General features: G+C 37.6%; 1 protein-coding gene across 1 annotated transcript in view; it reads left to right on the forward strand.

The window, feature by feature from the left end:
• Positions 1 to 21076, forward strand: part of nlgn1 (neuroligin 1) — a 355905-nt gene that overhangs the window by 12065 nt on the left and 322764 nt on the right. Inside the window, exons 2-3 of the mRNA XM_066708849.1 lie at positions 2146 to 2961; positions 3473 to 3532. Coding sequence (XP_066564946.1) covers positions 2472 to 2961; positions 3473 to 3532 — 550 coding nt within the window. The 5' untranslated portion in view covers positions 2146 to 2471. The remainder of the gene's footprint in view (positions 1 to 2145; positions 2962 to 3472; positions 3533 to 21076) is intronic.

Below are 21076 nucleotides of genomic sequence, written 5' to 3' on the forward strand. Positions count from 1 at the left end.
GGCTTTGGTTCTGCTAAAAGTTTTATAAATATAGTGTTACTCATTAAAAGTTTCCTTGTATTCAAACTCCTACTGTGAGGCCATGACAGCTACTACAGCTGGTAATGCATATACTGCTTCTAAACTCTCACAGAGTATAATTTCTGGAGGAACAGCAGTCTTTAGGGTTTACTATAAAAGTGAATGCGTCTGTCAGTGCTATGAAGATAACAGTGTTCCCTGTAGTGTGTTATTGATTGAAATCCTTAAGCTCAAAGGAGCAGACCTTTTCCACAACCAAAACCATAAGTAGATAAGGGACACAGGTTGGAAATTGTACAATTCAAGACAAATTATCCTTACTTTTGTATCCTGTGTCATGTTTTATTTTAATGTAGAACACTTATTACGTTTATAATATTTTTTCTGAGCATGTGTGTTTATTTGTTTCTGGTAAAATAATCTCCTCCCGGCTTTATTAATCATCAGTCAAAAATTTTGTTGTTGTTGTTGTTGTTAGCATCAAAATAAAATGGCTACAGACAAAAAGCATTAATCTAGCATAATTCCCTAGAAACCTGGTAGGTTCCAATTGTTGCAAGTACAGTGTGATTTTCAGTATCCCACAGAAGAGGTTTTCAATTCAGAAATATTAGGCCACTTGTAGAACAACAGGGCTCAGGAAAATAATATCTGTTAAAAAAGTTGTAATTGTTATTTATTTCTAAATAGTGTGCCACAGTATGTATAAATCAGTCAGTTTTGCCAAAACAACATGCTGTAGTAGTGCATGTGGTGGTCATGCCCTTAATAGGTTAAGTAGAGGGTCTTACCATGTTTTCTATTATTTCTTTATTTTTTGTCACAGAAACTGCATGCAACAACTTGTGCTGTACCATTTACAATTTAGAAGTGCTTCTCACAGCCTTCACCTCTCTCCTGGCTTTGAAAGCAATAGGGTGTGTTAATAGTAGTCCACTGCTAAGTCTAACACTCCAGAGCAGAAGAAGATCTTTGTTGCCACTGTGCACGTCCGATTAATATTCCACTAACATATAGGGAAGTTGTGATTTAGCAGCGTGCCTTTGTTTTGTTGCTGTTTTGGCAATTATTTTGTTGCTGTTTTGGCAATTAGCATGTTAGTTTTTCTTTGTTTGTGTGCTGCTAAGAAAGAGGGATGGTTTAAAAAAAAATAAAGACTAAGAATTTATTCAGTAGTAACAACAAAATCCTGACAACCCATAGCAGTATATTTAATGCAGAAGAGACTGTGTTCCCAAACAATTCTGATTAGCCAACCTGCTGTTCTTGCATATGTTTATTACTGAAATAGGGATTACTTGTATATATCCATTTGATCAGAGCACTCACTGTGACAAAACCAGCACCTATGATTTATTTATTACTAATCATGACCAATGTTCCATTCTGCAAAAAAAAAAAAAAATGAAGCTTACTGTATGGGACTGTAGATCATACCAGCTGTTAATTTCCTGAATTAAACAAATTCAACAAGCAGCATTTTTCTGTCTTTCTCCATGGGGAATGGCTTGTTTTAAATTATAAATGTATTCCCATAATCATCATTAACGCACTGTTTCTGAAGAACATCTAAATATAGTTTTAATGTATGTGCATGACTTAGATGTTAAGACAATACCAGTTATAACAGTGAATATTTGTAAGGACAATAATATATATTACTAAATAATGTTTTTTACTTATGTAGGCTTACATCTGTAAAATAAGTGTATTTCTGTCAGGGGTAGTTTACTAGTTCTGTTTCAGCCAGTTTTGCAGCAGGTGTGTGGGATGTTTCACAGTTCATAAAGCCTTCAAAACCAAAGCCTCTCTACTCCAGCTGAGTACATTTGCGTGTCGTCACAGTACTGGTGAAGTGTGTTGACACAATGTCAACATATGGTGACATTTGATGATCCATATTTTTTCAGAAAATATTCCACAATTACCCCTCAGTATATCAAAAGAAGTAGTTTTCTCTATGAACACTTTATGTTGCTCACAGTGATTGATGTGTTGTCACACAGGACCTGCAATTTCTTAATGGTCAACTTGATAACAGCAGAAAAGATTCTAACAGCGAATGAAACTGTGCTCTGCCCATATTTTCTCCCTCATACTAATGCCTTATTTTATTTTCTGCAGGATATAGACCAGCAGCTAACTGGATTTGATTTATAAGAGGAAAATCTGCAATAAATGGCCATGCTCTTCATATTGCCAGGATGGAAAACAGAATTGTCAATAGCATGCGGCCTGATGAATAGCGGAGAGTGAAGATGTTGCTCCTGTAAGTGTGAAATCAATGGGAATAACTTGCCATGTGAAAAGTCTTTCAGGTTTTTGACAGCGCCGTGTTTTGGAGGTTTGATACCTTTGATTTCTCTGTCGTGCAAGTGGATATAAATAGGATTTTCTTTAAAGTGCTGCTTAAGAGAAATATAAATATTTTTGGGGGTTTTGTTGGAAACATGTCTCTTCAAAAAGCAGCAAGATTTAACTGTGTGTGGAGAGTGATGAGGGTGCAGCTGCATTCGGGGGTTGATGTGACCTTCGTTCTCTGGATACTTGGGTTCACGCTTCATGCGGTCGTGGTTTCCTCTCAGAAACTGGACGACACTGATCCTGTGGTGACCACCAATTACGGCAAGGTGAGGGGATTTAAAAAGGAACTCAACAACGAAATCCTGGGACCTGTAATCCAGTTTCTCGGGGTGCCTTATGCAGCGCCCCCGACTGGCGAACGAAGATTCCAGCCGCCGGAGCCCCCTTCCCCTTGGTCCGATATCCGCAATGCAACACAGTTTGCCCCCGTTTGCCCCCAGACCATCCTGGAAGGAAGGCTACCAGAAGTCATGCTTCCAGTGTGGTTTACTAATAGCTTGGAGATAGTGTCAACGTATGTGCAAGACCAGAGTGAAGACTGCCTTTTCATAAACATTTATGTCCCGACAGAGGATGGTGAGTTAACAACAGCAGACACAGGAAAAATATCTTATTTTCTTTATGTCCTGTTTATTTATATATATATATATATATATATATATATATATATATATATATATATATATATATATATATATATAATATAAATGACTCCAAGCATGAACTGTGCATGCTTTATTTTTTGTATACGTGCATGCCACTGCTTTTTCTGTGTGCGTGTGTGTGTGTGTGAGTGTGCATTTGTCTACCTAACTTCCTGTCCACACACATCCTTTTGTCTTCCACAGCACGTCCATTCAGGTGAATCTGGTTCCTTCTTACCCTTACACTGACTGCGAAGGCCCATCATTCTGTCCATTGTGTGTGCAGGCACAATGAGTTGGGATAATAAAGGGGGATCTAAAATTAAGTAATAATGATAATGATGATGATAATGATTGATTTAAAAAAAGAAAACCGTGTTGCATGCTCCTACTGTTTGTGATGGAGCTCCATGTTATTTTTTAGTCTTCTATTCATTTTGCAGTAAAAAGAATATCCAAGGAATGTGCCAGGAAACCCGGCAAGAAAATATGTAGAAAAGGAGGTATGTATAAAATAATACGAAAGCTGTGCCACAGAAGAGCTTTTATTATCGACAGCAGAGATGGGTCGCTAATATACTGTGAGGTGGAAGGCCAGAAAATGTCCTGTAATCGATTACGTTTCTGAGAGTTAGTTAGAAGGCAAAGACTTTAAATTAGATTTGAGGACGTTGCACTTGCAAAGTCTAACCTCAATTAAAATGAATGGTATCTCTGTTCCATTGGCTTACACTAGCTGTATTGATCATGATTTCATCAAGATAATGTCTTCTCAGGGCGGCAGGTCACAGAAACACAGCAATGAGCAGTGGAAATCCGTTGACAGGAAGCCTGATAAGATATATACTTAAATGCAGCTGCGGTTGCTAGGGGAGAGGAATAAAAATGAAAATAAATGTAGACCAATATTACTTCTCGTAGGTTCTGTAGTATTCTACATAGGTTTCCCACCCACCTGCTAATGAATCCTAAATGATAAAATTTGTGCCGAGTAGGAAAAAAACAACAACATGCAGTTTAACTAGTCACATCCGAGTTCACTTTTGGTTACATCTTTGTTCTGGTTTGGGTCCTGTGTGACATGCCCTATCAGGAGGTACCTGGCACACCCACTGAGTCATGCAGGGAGTGAGAGACTAAGATAGCAGTACCTGCAGGTTCCCTTTCCCATTGAGAAAGTGCCTCTATTTTAACAGCTGTCACAGAGGTGAGTAGCCAGCCTCTCCCTTTCCACCATACCACCCCCTGGCTCCTGCCTTCCTCTTCCCCTCTAGTCCCAGTCTCTCCTGGGCTGACAGTGCACGGCCAAATCAGAGGGCTTTGCTGCATCAGTGGGCTGAAGCCTTAGACCTAAATCACCCTGCAAAGCATCTAGAGTTCGACATGCAGTTGTGATAGTCCATCTAACTTATTGAACTGTGCAGTTTTCTTGTGCATGTACCAAATTTTAAGCCATTTGCTATATGTTTAATTACAGTAAAGTAATTCCCTTATTTTATCACTCAGTGCAAGTGGTTCTTGATTAAGAAAAAAATAGTAGAGAAATAAAAATTGAATAACCTGCCTACTCTGTGTTTGACTTTATGCTACAAATTAGAGATTATACAGCCATACTGTCATACAGCCAGTGAAGGCCATGGAATGGAATCACTGACTTTTTAAAATCCTTTTGTTCTCTTTATAGCTCATTCTGTAACCAATTTATTTATAGTGACACAATTGTTTCACTGTGATTCCTTAACTATGTTATTCTAAACTCAGGTATGTGCTACCTATGAATTACATATGAACAATGCTGTGTCTGCAAACAATGTTTAACTTTGAACAAAAAAATAATGAATGCAACTACTAAAAAGGTACAAAGTGACATTGAGCAGGTAGATAACTAATTATTCTGTGTGTTTCAGATATCACAGCTAGGAGGTACTCCTCATGTAAACCACTCTGTATATATACAGTACAATGGTCCTGCAGATCATAAACTGCAGGTTTATAGGGTATATATTTTAATATTACTTTTTATTATGTATACAGTGAGGCAAAAAAGTATTTGATCCCCTGCTGATTTTGTACGTTTGCCCACTGACAAAGAAATGATCAGTCTATAATTTTAATGGTAGGTGTATTTTAACAGTGAGAGACAGAATAACAACAAAAAAATCCAGAAAAACGCATTTCAGAAAAGTTATAAATTGACTTGCATGTTAATGAGGGAAATAAGTATTTGATCCCCTATCAATCAGCAAGATTTCTGGCTCCCAGGTGTCTTTTATACAGGTAACGAGCTGAGATTAGGAGTACTCTTTTAAAGGGAGTGCTCTTAATCTCTGCTCGTTACCTGTATAAAAGACACCTGTCCACAGAAGCAATCAAGCAATCAGATTCCAAACTCTCCACCATGGCCAAGACCAAAGAGCTGTCCAAGAAAACAATTGGTAACACACTATGCTGTGAAGGACTGAAATCCTGCAGCGCCCACAAGGTTTCCCTGCTCAAGAAAGCACATGTACAGGCCCGTCTGATGTTTGCCAATGAACATCTGAATGATTCAGAGGAGAACTGGGTGAAAGTGTTGTGGTCAGATGAGACCAAAATCGAGCTCTTTGGCATCAACTCAACTTGCCGTGTTTGGAGGAGGAGGAATGCTGCCTATGACCCCAAGAACACCATCCCCACCGTAAAACATGGAGGTGGAAACATTATGCTTTGGGGGTGTTTTTCTGCTAAGGGGACAGGACAACTGCACCGCATCAAAGGGACGATGGACGGGGCCATGTACCATCAAATCTTGGGTGAGAACCTCCTTCCCTCAGCCAGGGCATTGAAAATGGGTCGTGGATGGGTATTCCAGCATGACAATGACCCAAAACACACAGCCAAGGCAACAAAGGAGTGGCTCAAGAAGAAGCACATTAAGGTCCTGGAGTGGCCTAGCCAGTCTCCAGACCTTAATCCCATAGAAAATCTGTGGAGGGAGCTGAAGGTTCGAGTTGCCAAATGTCAGCCTCGAAACCTTAATGACTTGGAGGGGATCTGCAAAGAGGAGTGGGACAAAATCCCTCCTGAGATGTGTGCAAACCTGGTGGCCAACTACAAGAAACGTCTGACCTCTGTGATTGCCAACAAGGGTTTTGCCACCAAGTACTAAGTCGAAGGGGTCAAATACTTATTTCCCTCACTGTATATTTATTTAGGTTTACCGATCAATTGATTTTAATTTTGGAGGCAATAGATTTTGTTAGTCTGTTAGGCAATGTGCAGAATAAAGCAAGATTCCCACCTTGCATTGATGAGGCTCTGCTGAGGTCAGTTTCTCTCTAGCAGTTAGTGCTAAAGCAAGCTTGGTTCTGCCCTCCTGGGCGCACTTGTTTGACAGTCGGAAGATTCAGCCAATAATGCCCTATTTAGGCACATAATGTTACCACAAAAAAAAAAAAAAAAACAGACATGGATTGATACTTATCAAGCGTATGTTATGATGTATTATATTTGAAGAATTACAAATGTGTGGTAAAGAGTTTTGAAGTGAGTGCCTTTGTAGCCCTTTCCATGATGTATAGTTATGTCTTTACATCTGTTTTTGTATATTGTACTGCAGGCCTCACAGCCTAGCTGCCAGTTAAATTATTTGAAGTTGTGAGACAATTATGTGGCATTTATTCTAGATCATAGGAAATCTGTAGGTGGTCACTGTAGTAGCCCAGGGCAGAGTTTGGATATAATTGTGTGTGTCTGCATGTGTGTATGTGTATGTGTCTCAAAAAATTAAGAGACCACATACTGAACTTGGAGTGGTCTCTTAATTTTTTCCACAGCTGTATATATATATATATATATATATATATATATATACACACACACACACACGCGCACACACACACAGTAACCAAGGGATCCTAACGAAAATCCTTAGGGATCAACTTACAAAACAGTGCACAGCTTCACTGAAAGAAGCTGCCTTTTCTAAATAAATAAATAAAACTGTGGCCTAGTTTTTAAATAGTTGAACTGGGTCCTTGGGGATATGCTGTGTCTGTGATGTGCTCGTCACGTTGAGGTTGAAATAGATTTTACAGCTTCAATAAGTTTCCATCTCAGTGAACCTCCCCTGGGAAGTGGTCTGTTAAACCTTTACAGAAATGTTGTCTTTCCTGGCAGGGGGGGATGATGGACACCTTCCTTGTTATGTTGTATGTTATTTTTTATGTAATTATCTCACAAGAAGGTAAATAATATAAGTACAGATTTTGTACATTTTCTTAATTGTTCTCTGTGGAAAAATAAAAGTACCTGTAGTCTAAAGTAGTTATTTCACTGTCTATGGAAAATGTTATTGCTGTGACCAGTCTGGTTACAGTGTAAAAAGATTAAATGCAATTGTTTGAAGTTGTAGGTCACTGATAACCTGTCCATTAGAATATAATCCAGTGCTCATATCTGTAGTGTATTAGTGTTTCTCATTATTATTATTATTATTGTAGTTATAATGGTGGTATAAGAATTAAGTTACTTAACTGATGCTTTTATATAAGGTGACTTAAGTGGTTTAACAAATACACAATGTTCCAAATATGCACAACATTATAAAGATATCAAAATCATCCACAAATTACAGTGAAATAAATTAAGTTATGAGAGTATATTAGAATGGTTTACTCGTGTACTCTAAACAGGGGAGTCTTAAGGAGACTTTGAGACAGTAAGATGCTATGCAGTTCTAATGCTGAGAGTCATTATATATTGATGTTTGGTAATATTGCAAATCCTGCCTTGAGGGAGCATCATGTTCATTTTGTTTAATGTGATTGGACTTACTGGTGCTGTTGGTTGAGTCAAATGTATTGTGTTCTGTTATTGAAAATGAAAGTTAAACAGCTGTATGAAGCCTTTTGTGTTGCCATAGTAAAGATGGAACACTGCGAAATTTCTGCAGATTGCTATTATTATTATTTTCATATCCTATTTAAACTCCAGATTGTATGCTGAAATCTGGGTTTTGAAACTAGACATCATTCTAGCAAAGATTTTGTAGAAAAAGAAATTGTGTAGAGCATGCAGTATTTCTGTTGTTCTGTTGTGATTATTTGATATATGACAAACTAGCATTTTTTTTCATTTCTATACAGCCTATGATTTAAACATTATGAATCAGACAATTCATAACAACCATTTTTGTTGTGACATTTGCTTAAACAAATTTTGAAGATGGTCAAGATTGTATTTTTTTAATTGAAATATGATTAGTAATCTACATACAATCTGGGCAATCACTGGATGCCCATATATGTTTGCAGCGGTGAAAAAAAAAAAAAAAAAAACAGGTCACAAGTGACACATGTCATGCGTTGCTTCATAACAGATTGGTTGGATCATTAGTTCTTCAAGTGAGTTTCTTGCATGCTGCCAGATTATAATGGTGGAGTAAATCTTGGTGAAGAGATTCTTCTGGGTTCTTATTATTGAGGGAGTCTGTCCTGAGCTCTGGATTATGTAGCAGACATTATTTTAAACTCAGGGTCCTCAGGCCTAGGCTCACCTTTTCAATTACTAAGACAGTTCTCCAAAAATGCCAAGCAAGTTTAAAAAGCAGAAATGTTAGGGGCCCTGATGCCTTTGTAGTGAACTTAATAGTAATGTTGTGTATGAGACATGACATAAATGCATTTTAATTAATGTAAATTTGGCACAACTGAGATGAGAAAACAAACAAAAAGAGTGAAAGGGTTGAATTATGATATTGATTTCTTGGTTTTTATAAAGGTTTTTTTTAGTTACTCTTTTGTATTGAAAATAGAAAAATGTTGCAAATAGCTATCTTTTTAAAAAACTGCAGACCGGAGTTCTGAAAAACCCTTCAGAGGCATGGACAGTCTATACAAGGAATTTCAGTGCATCAATAGTATGTATGTGTGTGTGTGTATATATATATATATATATATATATATATATATATATATATATATATATATATACACTCACCTAAAGGATTATTAGGAACACCTGTTCTATTTCTCATTAATGCAATTATCTAACCAACCAATCACATGGCAGTTGCTTCAATGCATTTAGGGGTGTGGTCCTGGTCAAGACAATCTCCTGAACTCCAAACTGAATGTCTGAATGGGAAAGAAAGGTGATTTAAGCAATTTTGAGCGTGGCATGGTTGTTGGTGCCAGACGGGCCGGTCTGAGTATTTCACAATCTTCACGCACAACCATTTCTAGGGTTTACAAAGAATGGTGTGAAAAGGAAAAAACATCCAGTATGCGGCAGTCCTGTGGGCGAAAATGCCTTGTTGATGCTAGAGGTCAGAGGAGAATGGGCCGACTGATTCAAGCTGATAGAAGAGCAACTTTGACTGAAATAACCACTCGTTACAACCGAGGTATGCAGCAAAGCATTTGTGAAGCCACAACACGTACAACCTTGAGGCGGATGGGCTACAACAGCAGAAGACCCCACCGGGTACCACTCATCTCCACTACAAATAGGAAAAAGAGGCTACAATTTGCACAAGCTCACCAAAATTGGACAGTTGAAGACTGGAAAAATGTTGCCTGGTCTGATGAGTCTCGATTTCTGTTGAGACATTCAGATGGTAGAGTCAGAATTTGGCGTAAACAGAATGAGAACATGGATCCATCATGCCTTGTTACCACTGTGCAGGCTGGTGGTGGTGGTGTAATGGTGTGGGGGATGTTTTCTTGGCACACTTTAGGCCCCTTAGTGCCAATTGGGCATTGTTTAAATGCCACGGCCTACCTGAGCATTGTTTCTGACCATGTCCATCCCTTTATGACCACCATGTACCCATCCTCTGATGGCTACTTCCAGCAGGATAATGCACCATGTCACAAAGGTCGAATCATTTCAAATTGGTTTCTTGAACATGACAATGAGTTCACTGTACTAAACTGGCCCCCACAGTCACCAGATCTCAACCCAATAGAGCATCTTTGGGATGTGGTGGAATGGGAGCTTCGTGCCCTGGATGTGCATCCCACAAATCTCCATCAACTGCAAGATGCTATCCTATCAATATGGGCCAACATTTCTAAAGAATGCTTTCAGCACCTTGTTGAATCAATGGCACGTAGAATTAAGGCATTTCTGAAGGCGAAAGGGGGTCAAACACAGTATTAGTATGGTGTTCCTAATAATCCTTTAGGTGAGTGTATATATATATACAGATGGGTGACAAATTAATTGAAAAACCTGAATAAATGAGTGGAGGAACATAACGAATGCAGATTCCTCCAAACAGGTGTACTGCATGATGCAATTAAGCAATTAGCATCCTATCATGCTCTATGGCATGTATGAAAATGCTGAGTAGGCCCAGTTGACATCAATTTTGGATCAAGATGACAAGAGGAAAGGACCTAAGTGACTTTGAAAGAGGGGTCATTATTAGGGCACAAATGGCAGGAGCTGGCTAGTGTTTCAATAGGAACAGTGACTGCATTGAGATCTATGGGAAAGACATCAGTAAATAGGGTTGGAAATTGTGGTCGTAAGCGTACATTCAATTACCTAATGCTCGTGCATTACTGTGATATGTAAGGAAAAACAGAAGAGCAACTCTTTCCCAGGTGACTGAGAATGTCAATGCAGGACATGATCAGACTGTGTCAGCAAGAACAGTCCATCGAGAACTACACAGAGAGGGATATTATAGTAGGGTTGCAGTGCATAAACCCCTCATTACAAAGACAAATGCAAATTTGAGAGTTCAGTGGTACAAAAACCATAGGCAGTGGTCTACAGAGATGTGGGAAAAAGTGATATGGTCAGAATAGTCATCCTGCATCATATTCTTGACAAGTGGGCAAGTGCATGTGTGGTGTACACCAAGAGAACAGTAGGCCTGACTGCTTGACCCCTACAGTGAGAGGGTCCAGAGGCTCTGTTATGCTGTGGGGGGCATTTCCCTGGCATGGTTTCAGTCCACTTGTCCCCTTAGAGGGAAGGGTCACTGCAAATCATTTCAAAGTTATTCTGAGTGATCACCTCTATCCTATGGTGAAATGATTCTATCCTGGAGTGGTCTCTTCCAGGATGACAATACCCCCATCCACAGGGCAAGAGGGGTCACTGAATAGTTTGATGAGTATGAAAATTATGTGAATCATATGCTATGGCCTTCGCAGTCACCAGATCTCAACCCAGTTGAACACCTATGAGAGATTTTGGACCGATGTGTTAAACATCATCAAAACACCAAATGACAGAATATCTTTTGGAAGAACGATGTGCCATCCCTTCCAGAGACTCGTAGAATCTATGCCAAGGTGCATTGAAGCTGTTCTGGTGGCGCATGGTAGCCCAACACCTTACGGAGACACTTTATGTTGGTTTTTCGTTTAATTTGTCACCCGTCTGTATATATCATCACCATCACCATCAGCCTATATTCACTGTTCAATGCTGGATGAATGCCTCCCCAAGATGATTCCATTTGCTTCAATCTACAGCTTCTCTTTTTTAGTCATGCCTGCAAAGTTTATGATTTCATCTTCTATCTTTTATGTGGTCATCTTCTAGGTCATTTTTCATCTCTTGGTATCCATTCAATAGGTTACTTTGTCCATCTTTGATCTGTTCAGCCTGCGATGTGTCCAGCCCATTGCCATTTTAACATTTTCACTCTTTCAATTATGTCACATATTTTGGTTTGTTCTCTTCTTGTTATTCCAAGCATACATCTTTCCATATGCTCCTTTGTGTCATCCACAGTTTCTGTATCATTTTGGCATTAAGTGACCAAGTTTCACAGCCATAAGTAAGCACTGGTATTATGCATTGATCAAATACTTTTCTCTTCAGACAAGTGGGTAGATTTCCTTTCAACAGCGTGCTGTTTCTTCCAAATACACTCCATTCCATTTTTACTTTTCTTTTTTCTTACAGCTCTGATGACAGTGTTTGTATGTATTCAATCAAATGCTTTCTCATAGTCAGCAAAACCCAGGCACAGAGGAAGCTTATATTCTCTGCATGTTTACAATACTTCTCATACAACTTGTATATGATCCATTCTGTTATATCCACTTCTGAATCCTGCTTGTTCTCTTGGTTGGGCGAAGTCCAGTGTGTCTTGAAGCTGATGTGTTACTATCCTTGTAAATACTTTGTATAAGATGGGAAGGAGACTAATGGGCCTATAGGTCTTCAGATCTTCTTTGTCTTATTTCTTGTGAAGGAGAATGTCAGTTGCATTGTTCCATTTATCTTGTATTTGTTTATTTTTGAGACACTTTCTGACAAGTTTTGCCAGAATCTTCTCCACTTCTTCTCCAACTTTTTGGATCTCCACTGTGATTTGATCCAGGTTCTTCTCCATTTTTCTTCCTAACGGCATAGTCTACTTTTTCTGGAATCACATCTGGTATTTCACTTGTGTTCATCTTCCTTACTGCTGTCATCACTAATATATAAGATAATTGCATCTCTGATTTTCATTGTTGTGCCATCATCATTTTTCAGGGCTATTCATAAGTGATGTATGATGTTCCCATTATTTTTAATGGTTTGTTTAATTAGGTTCTTGTTAAGCTTTCTTACATCTTCAGTAATATGTTTCCTTATGCTTTTCTTCATAAGTTCTCTTGTCTTGAGACATCTTTTTATCTTCTTGTGATGTGCTAGTTCCTACAAATTCTCTTGCAATTTCCATGATGTTACTCAATATCATGTGATGCATCTAGGTCTTCCTGTTGGTAATGAAGTACACCAAATTATTTCTTCAATTCTAATTTGTACACCCCTGAGGTTCATGATGTCGACTGGCTTATTTGGTGTCTTCATTCATTGTCTTCTTTCCACCTTGGGATTGAGATGAATTCTGCACCCAGGCATTCTGTGGTTGCTTCCAGTATTGAATCTGTTATGGATCATGCAGTCTTCTATTATATGTTTATGGTTCATTAAGATGTAATCTATTTCACTGTTTCTTCCATTAGAACTTCTCCAGGTCTAATTTATTGTTGGCTTTTTCTTGAAGAGAGAATTTGTGATAAAAAACATTAATGTTTTCTGCAAATTCCAGTAATCCATCATCTCTTTCATTCCTGTCTCCATATCCATATTTACCTACTGAGGACTTATCATGTTATAGTTTTCCAATTCTTGCATTGAAATCTCCCATGATGATTTTAAGGCATGCTCTTCCTTTTTCATGTAGTTGTCCTATTTCTTCATAAAAACCTTATATTTCCTCATTGTAATGGCATGACACAGGTGCATAAGTTTGGAAAATCTGGAATTGATATCCTTTTGTTAGCTGGATAAGTATTCTTGCTGTTCTGTCAGAAATGCTGTCAAATTTTATGATATTATTCTTCAGTCTCCTGTGTATAATGAATCCAACACAACTTTTTTTGCCATGAAAATATGTCCACTCTTCAGTTCGATTTGTTATTTTCCTTTTCACCTGATTGCAGCCCTATAATGTCCCATTTCATTTTACAGAGTTCTTCAAATTCTTGAAGTATTCCTTCACTAGAGAGAGTTATGCAGTTGTGTATAGCCAGGGTCAGAAAGCTATGGCAGCCTGCCATACCTGGTGATTGTTACTGTTATTATCCTCTCTTGACTGCTACGATGGTTAGTGGCATTACAGTTGCTGAGTGTCGTTTATTCAACATTATGGGAGTTTGTTAGCCATAATTCACCATGTTGGCCAGACAGGTTGGTAAGATACCTCTTTAGATATTAACATATTCATACTTCACACTAGTGCACAGCTTGAAATAAATAAATAAAATATACTCTGGAAAAAGATATTAGCAGTTATTGATTACAGAAATATTTATATTTCATATTAACATAAAGGTAAATAGGGGGCATTTGCTGAAAACCCATACATTGCAAATGTTTTTATTAGCTCAGAATTCTATTGCTTTCAGCAGTTACACCTAGATACTAACAACATGGACCTTAAAAAACTGATGCACAACAAATGTAATGCTTTTTTTTTCCACCAGAGTGATGCAAGAAGCATTACATTTGCTGTATATACAGTGAGTGACTCATTGTAGGATACATATAACTTCCTTCACCAGATTCCTGGTTTAGCCACTGACTTGCATGACCCTGAGGCCACCACTTGCATCTCCTTTTTCTGCCTCAGTTCTTGCCGCTGTAGGATGCAGTATAGCTGGCCTCTCCCAAAGGATATGCATTATTTGAACTTGTTTATCATTGGGGAAATAAATATTGGTGCTTGCTTTGTGAAGTGTGTCAAAGAAGCAGGATCTAACCAACACTTGCAAGGTTTCTTGTAGCTTGCTATAATGTTTTCTTCATACTAGTGTCAATGTCTCCCTATTTTTGACATGAGCTCAGACTTCAGGGAGCAAAACTCATCCATTTGAAAGATAAAAGATTTACATTTGCATTGACACATAAAATCTGTGACTTTAAAAAGGTTATTTACTTTGTAGCAACATGAAACCCTGAAATGAAGTCATGTTAAACAAACCAAGCTCAGCTTAAGCTTGAGCTAAGTGCTACATATTACTATGTGGATGAGTGCCAAGCCTGTGTGCTGCCATTGGAAGCTGATGTCCATACACTTTTCTCCTATTAAGATATTCCATTGCATTTTGGGTTCCTATCAGCTGGTTTGTAAGTATTATGATAATTTACTTTGTCACTGTAAGTGTGATATTGAACTGACCTTACATATACATGGAGGACAATGTATTTTCATTATTAGTGTAGACAAATGTTTAGTTACTGTATTGTACAATTATTCTACTGTCTTCAGAACTCTATTCCAGAAATAGAGTATTTGACTCAGCTGCATCAAGTGTGTAATTTATGTTTTTGTCAGCTTCACTTGCTAACAGAACAGTTCTATGGATCAAAGAAACTGAGAAATTCAGGATAAAATTATAATATACTGTTATTTGCCGTTATTTTTCAGGCCTTAATCATGTAGCCTACATCACCACAGCTATAGTGGGATTTGAAGAAGCCTAAACAAAATCTGTTTATGTTGGCATAACTCTTGTGGTTGTACTAATTTTTCAATCTGTATTAGAAATTTGGATCTAAACCAACTGCCAAGTTACTTTAATTACACTTTATGCTAAGTAGAAGGACCACTGGAATGAACATACTGACTTGCTATACTTGGCTTGTTTCCCAGGTGAACATGGGCATTTTCTCATAAAATAAATAGCAAATAATTAACCTGAATAAATAACCCAAGTGACAAACAGTTACAGGATGTACATTTTTATGAAACCTGGGTAAACCTAAGTGTCACATTGAGACATTAATGACAACAGTGCACTCTTTAGGGATTATCTCCAGCCTTTTGACTTGAAAAATAAAGAGGAATATTTTTTCAGAGAATGGCAGTATAAAACAGCTTCTACATCTATGTCTGTATCTGCTTTCCTTTTTTGATATAAATTATATGGGTGAACTCTTAAAAAACAGCGAGTAAATTACATTTATAAGTGACAGTTTTCCAGTGCATCATAAATGCTGTAGTATGAACACTTCTTAATACTAGCATTTCTAGCATGTGCCTACATTTAAACAATGTTAATCTGTGTCAATACAAATACTACTAAACACAGAAAGCCAATGGCCTCCAGTATTCAATTAATTGCACATTAACTCCATGTTTATGCATCAAAAGATATAATTGGAAACTCCTGATTTAAAAAGGTGATTATTCACTAAAACAACAAATAAATCAGGAAGAAATACTTAAAGGTTGTTCCACTTCATTTAACACTTAAAATCATTACAAAGTATTTATTAATTACTGTTGCTGGAAGTGGATAGCTGTTGGTTTTGTGACTAACAGCTTGCTTTTTTAAATGTATTCTTAATCATGTCTTTCTGGGATCTTCAAATTCAAGCTTCATTCCAACTGTCAGTTTTTTCTGTCCATGCAAAAATTGATTGTCGAAAATGAACAAAAGAAAAAAAAAAACAGATTGAAAAGAAAAAGTTTCCTGCAGTGCTTTTTGCTTGTTTGTTACATTTCTTGATTCCCGGGTTGTAGAGTTTCATATATTTCTAAGGCTCATTTTCCACTTAATCAATTCAAAACCCTCTCCACCCACCTTCCATACCAGCCTTAAATTATCGGCTCTGAGTTAAGGACAGTAATTAGATTCAGTGGTCTTGTGAAGTGTGACTAATTGGAATTTAAAGTTTCTGCCAGGCAAAGGAAAATGCTCCCTATGCTGGGGTTTTATTTCTAGGGTTGGGATTCTTGCACTATCCCCACCCTAAGTGTGATGTGCAGATTCTGTCTGCTGCTCTAGATCGATGGCATTTACTGTAACCATTGCCACGGTAGACCAACAGCTTTTTAGTTTTTTAATTGCATTAATGTTGTCAATAACTCATCACTCCCATCATTAGGCATATTGTAGACTTCTCTACAAAGCATATGCAATCAACTTTTGCTGCGCCAGTACCTTAAATCTATCATCATCTACGAAACGCAATCCACGCATATTGCAACCCGGAAGTGCTGTGACTCACGGTCTTTAGTTTTAGTTGTATCTTTTGAGCATATACATCCGTGAGGAAAAGCCAACATAAACTGCCAGAAGGCGCCTTTTGTTCAGTACTCCCGGTTTTATTTGTTTTCCTTTCAAAAACTAGACTGTCACAAAGTGTATGAACTCGCTGCACTGAATACAGTATTACTGTAGTTTCACAACTCTGATTAGCGCTGGGGCGTGGTGAATGTGATTTCATTTGATTTTGGATTATTCTCTTGGCTACGGCCGATCTGGTGCCGGGTCTGGACCGTCAAACCACCCCCTACAAGGAGTGAGCCAAGGAACTGCTGCAGAGGCGGTCGGTGACAGGGAGGTGGTGGGATGCAAGAGAATGACGCGCTGGGGTGTGCGTTGATGACGGGGTATTTATATTAGTGATGGGCAGTTCGATTCTTTTTAGTGACTCGATTCATTTGATTCATTTCATTCATTTCTTTCACTGATTCAGCCCGAATCAGGATTGGTTACATAGACTTGAACAGGAAACCAGTCGTTCGCTGCACACCACAAAAGCGAGGAAAAGTCTATATTTGACTGGACAGTTGTGGCAAATATATATTTAAAATCCCGGAGATAACATTATTTAGCCAACACGATTAATCTAATTAAATGTAATATATTGATTGGACAAGGACGTCTGCAAAGAAATAATAATAATAATAATAATGTTACATAAATGTCTTACGCATAGGTGTATCTCAGTTATTATTAATATTAATAATTATTATTATAGGCCATTTTGTTGATTTACCTCAAGATGACTTGCAAGTATTAATAATAATTTGTGCAAAATGTTTTACGTGTATAAAACATTACAAAAACAGACCTCATAGCGATTTATTATATTGTTTTGTTCGGCAGACGTACCCAATGAATACGGACTGTAATACACACACACACACACACACATTATGTACAGTAAATATTGCATAAACGTCTAATCTCATGTTTTGACAGTAGTCTATACTCGGTCTGGATGATGTTACTGACGCCATTTTGGCTCATATATATTTCTTTCTTATGCACTAAGCAAGAGGGAATTTGGAACCAACATGGCGCATACGGTCTTAAGCTTCATAGCACTCAACGACTCGCCAGAACGAACGAATCCGCCGGACTGAGTCAGTGAGTCATTGAACGAGATTCAATAGGCGGGTCTCCAGCTCCTGAACGCCGCTGCTGCTCACAGTGAATCAAAAGAGCCGATTCAATTCGGACACGGATCCGATTCACATCGTTCACCGTTCGCGAACTGCACATAACTAATTTATATACTTTGACCGGAAGCGAGTGTGATGACATCGGAGTTGTTCACTCCCAAAATTAATTTATACATTCCGCAAATCGACCATTTTTTAAAATATAACACTCACTGACAAATAGTTTACTTTGTAATAAACTCAATAACACTTTGACAACTAATTGCAATTTACAAGTTTCAGACCAGTGTAGCTCCCTCCAGTAACCACGAGCACAACTGTTCCGTGATTTAACTGGCGGTTTTATTCTGTAGTTTTAGTCAGAATTATCACATTCCGTGAGAACTATAAGGTAAATCAATAAATAAATACAGTTAAGCACACTCTTACATCTTTCTTGTCTTATATGAGTGACTTATTAGCTTCATATAACTCTGAAGTGCTTACATACAGTTTAACCGGAGATATCAAACAGTATCAAATTAAACACACTAATAACAGAAATATACCTAATTGGCTGCTTATTACAGAAGGGAGGAAATCAAAAACTTAACACTTCTTATTCCTGGCATGAATTCACACTTCATCCTAACATCCTAACGAACTACACCCGAAGACACGAAAACTAGCTAACACAGCGTGGGATTGCCTTCACTCCAAATGTCGCTAAAATAATAATCCCGTAAGAACAGTTTTTAGCCACGTAGTTCCGCTTGTTTTACCATTTCCCCCTGTATAGCGAACACGTAAACAATTAAAACAAAAAACAACGACATAGACTGGCAGGTTAATTGTCAGTAACAGGGTGTATGTTTTATCAGTACGAAGTTTGTTGTTTGAATGTTGTTTACTTGTTTTGTTAGTATAAAACACTGAAAGGGTTCAAAATAAAACCAAATTAAGTATAGTAACATTTAATTGTCAAATTATGACAAAAACCATAGCTGTAGCTAGTTTTATAGAGTTTCACATGCGCTGTATTACCTTTCTATTGTAGAACGTACCGGTACGTCAATACTCCTGGAGCCCACCTCAATGTACCGACTGGTATATTCTTACTCCACTAATGCGGTTAGGAGCAGGCTTTAGTATTAATCAGAAAAGCATACACACACCCCCTAGCCAGACAATGGAATAGCCTCTGCTTGATGCAACTAGAATATACAGGGTAGCAACAGGAGACAATCGTGTAGCTCTCACACAGCACAGGAGCATTGGCAGACGTGACTGCCAGCAAAAACAGCGACATTAACTTGAGGTCAGCTGATTGCAGTTGTTCAAATAGGGTATTGGATTGTGTGTCCAACATGAGAATATGGATAGGGATATGAATAAATAGAGGGTAAAGGTAAGGGGTGGAGTGCTTGACAGCTGCTATGGGTTGAAGATGTAACTTTCTGGAGGTACTGTGTGAGGTGGAGGAGAAGGATATATAAAAAGTTCAAGAGCTCAGAGACATAATTTGGCATGATGTGAAAGTGTGGTAAGGGTAAGAGACATAGTGGTGATGCAGAACAAGCCAAGTCATCTGTCAGCACAGAGTGGCTGTGGATTAATCTGTTAGTGTTGCTTGGCACCACTTTTAAATTTGTCCGATGCTGTGTTATCTACAAACTTTTTTTTGTGGAGTGTGAGGAGATTCCAGTTTTCAGGGCTTTTGCAGTTTTCTGGTTTCCAGAAGAATACTTAGGCCAGTGTCAAAGGTTTCTGATTGTATTGGTTGGCAACAGCTAACCAGATTCCAAATTCGGCATGTTTTTGAGGTTGTTTGCTTATTTGTTTACAAAATAATTTCCTGCAGGTTTTCAGTGTACCTTTCTATTAGCAGTTGGTTACTACCTGAAAACGACAGGTGATTTGACAATTAGTTCAAATAAGTAATTCAATTCTGGGGTGGAACAAATACCATTGCATGCTGACTAGTGTGAAAAGCTGCTGTTAGAACCAAATTTTATTATGATGTACTACAGTAAATGTTTTGTAAAGTGATGATGGAGCAGCAGGCAGCCCACAGGCTCACAGAGGAGATGATTTATGTTTATGTAACCCTAGAGGAGGGAGAGAAAGACTATGAAATCAGAAAAGGATGAGGAAGAATATGTTGGAGCAATGCATTACAGCCAGGGCCAAGCAAAGGGGAAAAGAATGATGTTCATAAATTGTGTCCAGTATTTTGTTTTATCTAAGACACATATTAAAATGTTGCAGTCTTATTTACATAATTTCTGTGTTTTGCCTGTTAATTAAAAAAGTCAGTTGACTAATTGTACAAGAGAGTTTAGTCTTAGTATTGCAAAATGAACTAATTAAACGTTCCCTTTAGTTGTTTGTTTTTCTTAAGAGTTCTTATGTGATGAGAAGCAGGAAGTACTGTTTAGTTTCTTTCTTTAGATTATGAATTCGGTTCTAAAGCTTTCATTTGAGAGGACATAAATTACACACAATACAGACAACACATGCATTAATTTGGTAAAACAACCTTTCAGCACTGTAGTGTGAAGCCAGAACTTGAGGCATAACAGATCACTGTGCCAAGATTCACCCCTAACCTAGTTTATAGATGTTTCAGCATCCCTTTGCCACTGTCAAATAATTTGCATTAAGAGTAATAACAGTAATCTACAGTAATCAGTAATCTAATATTTAATTCGCTTTTGTTTCCTGCAGTTATGCCAGCAGGTCAATTGAAAGAATTTGGCATAGAAATCAGTTTGACTGATAAAAGCATGCTTCTGATGTCACTAGAAAAGGCAGATGACAGATTTTAGCTCTTGGCTTTGCTCAGAATGCTGTATTGTCATAACTGATATTTATTTAAAAACATATATATATATATATATATATATATATATATATATATGTTTGTTTGCTTATTTCTCAAGACTCAAGCAGAGTGTTTTGTTCATTGTACAATTATATATATATATATATATATAATATAATTATAATTTAATTTTTACTTAAGAAATCTCTCACAAATGTATTTAAAAGAGCAAGGGTTATTTGACTATAAGAAGATAAAAATATAAACATTATTAAACTTGAAACTGACAGCTGTTTTCTTTTTTTTTTTTTTTTTTGGTTTAGCCTGTTATGTAACTGAAAACTAAGCTGGGGGTTAAAAGCACATTTCAATGTCTAGTCAGATGCCTTTCATATCATTCTACAATCTTCATCTCCTAAATATCCGGTGCATAGAAACAGGAATGGTCTCAGTTGACAGAAGTTATTTAAAGTTAGACCAGTGTCCAAAGTTACAAAATATTAGATCTCTCTAAACAAGTTGTGGCTCAGAAACACAATTTATCTC

Source organism: Amia ocellicauda, chromosome 7, assembly GCF_036373705.1.
Source record: "Amia ocellicauda isolate fAmiCal2 chromosome 7, fAmiCal2.hap1, whole genome shotgun sequence".
In the NCBI taxonomy this organism is placed as follows: domain Eukaryota; kingdom Metazoa; phylum Chordata; class Actinopteri; order Amiiformes; family Amiidae; genus Amia; species Amia ocellicauda.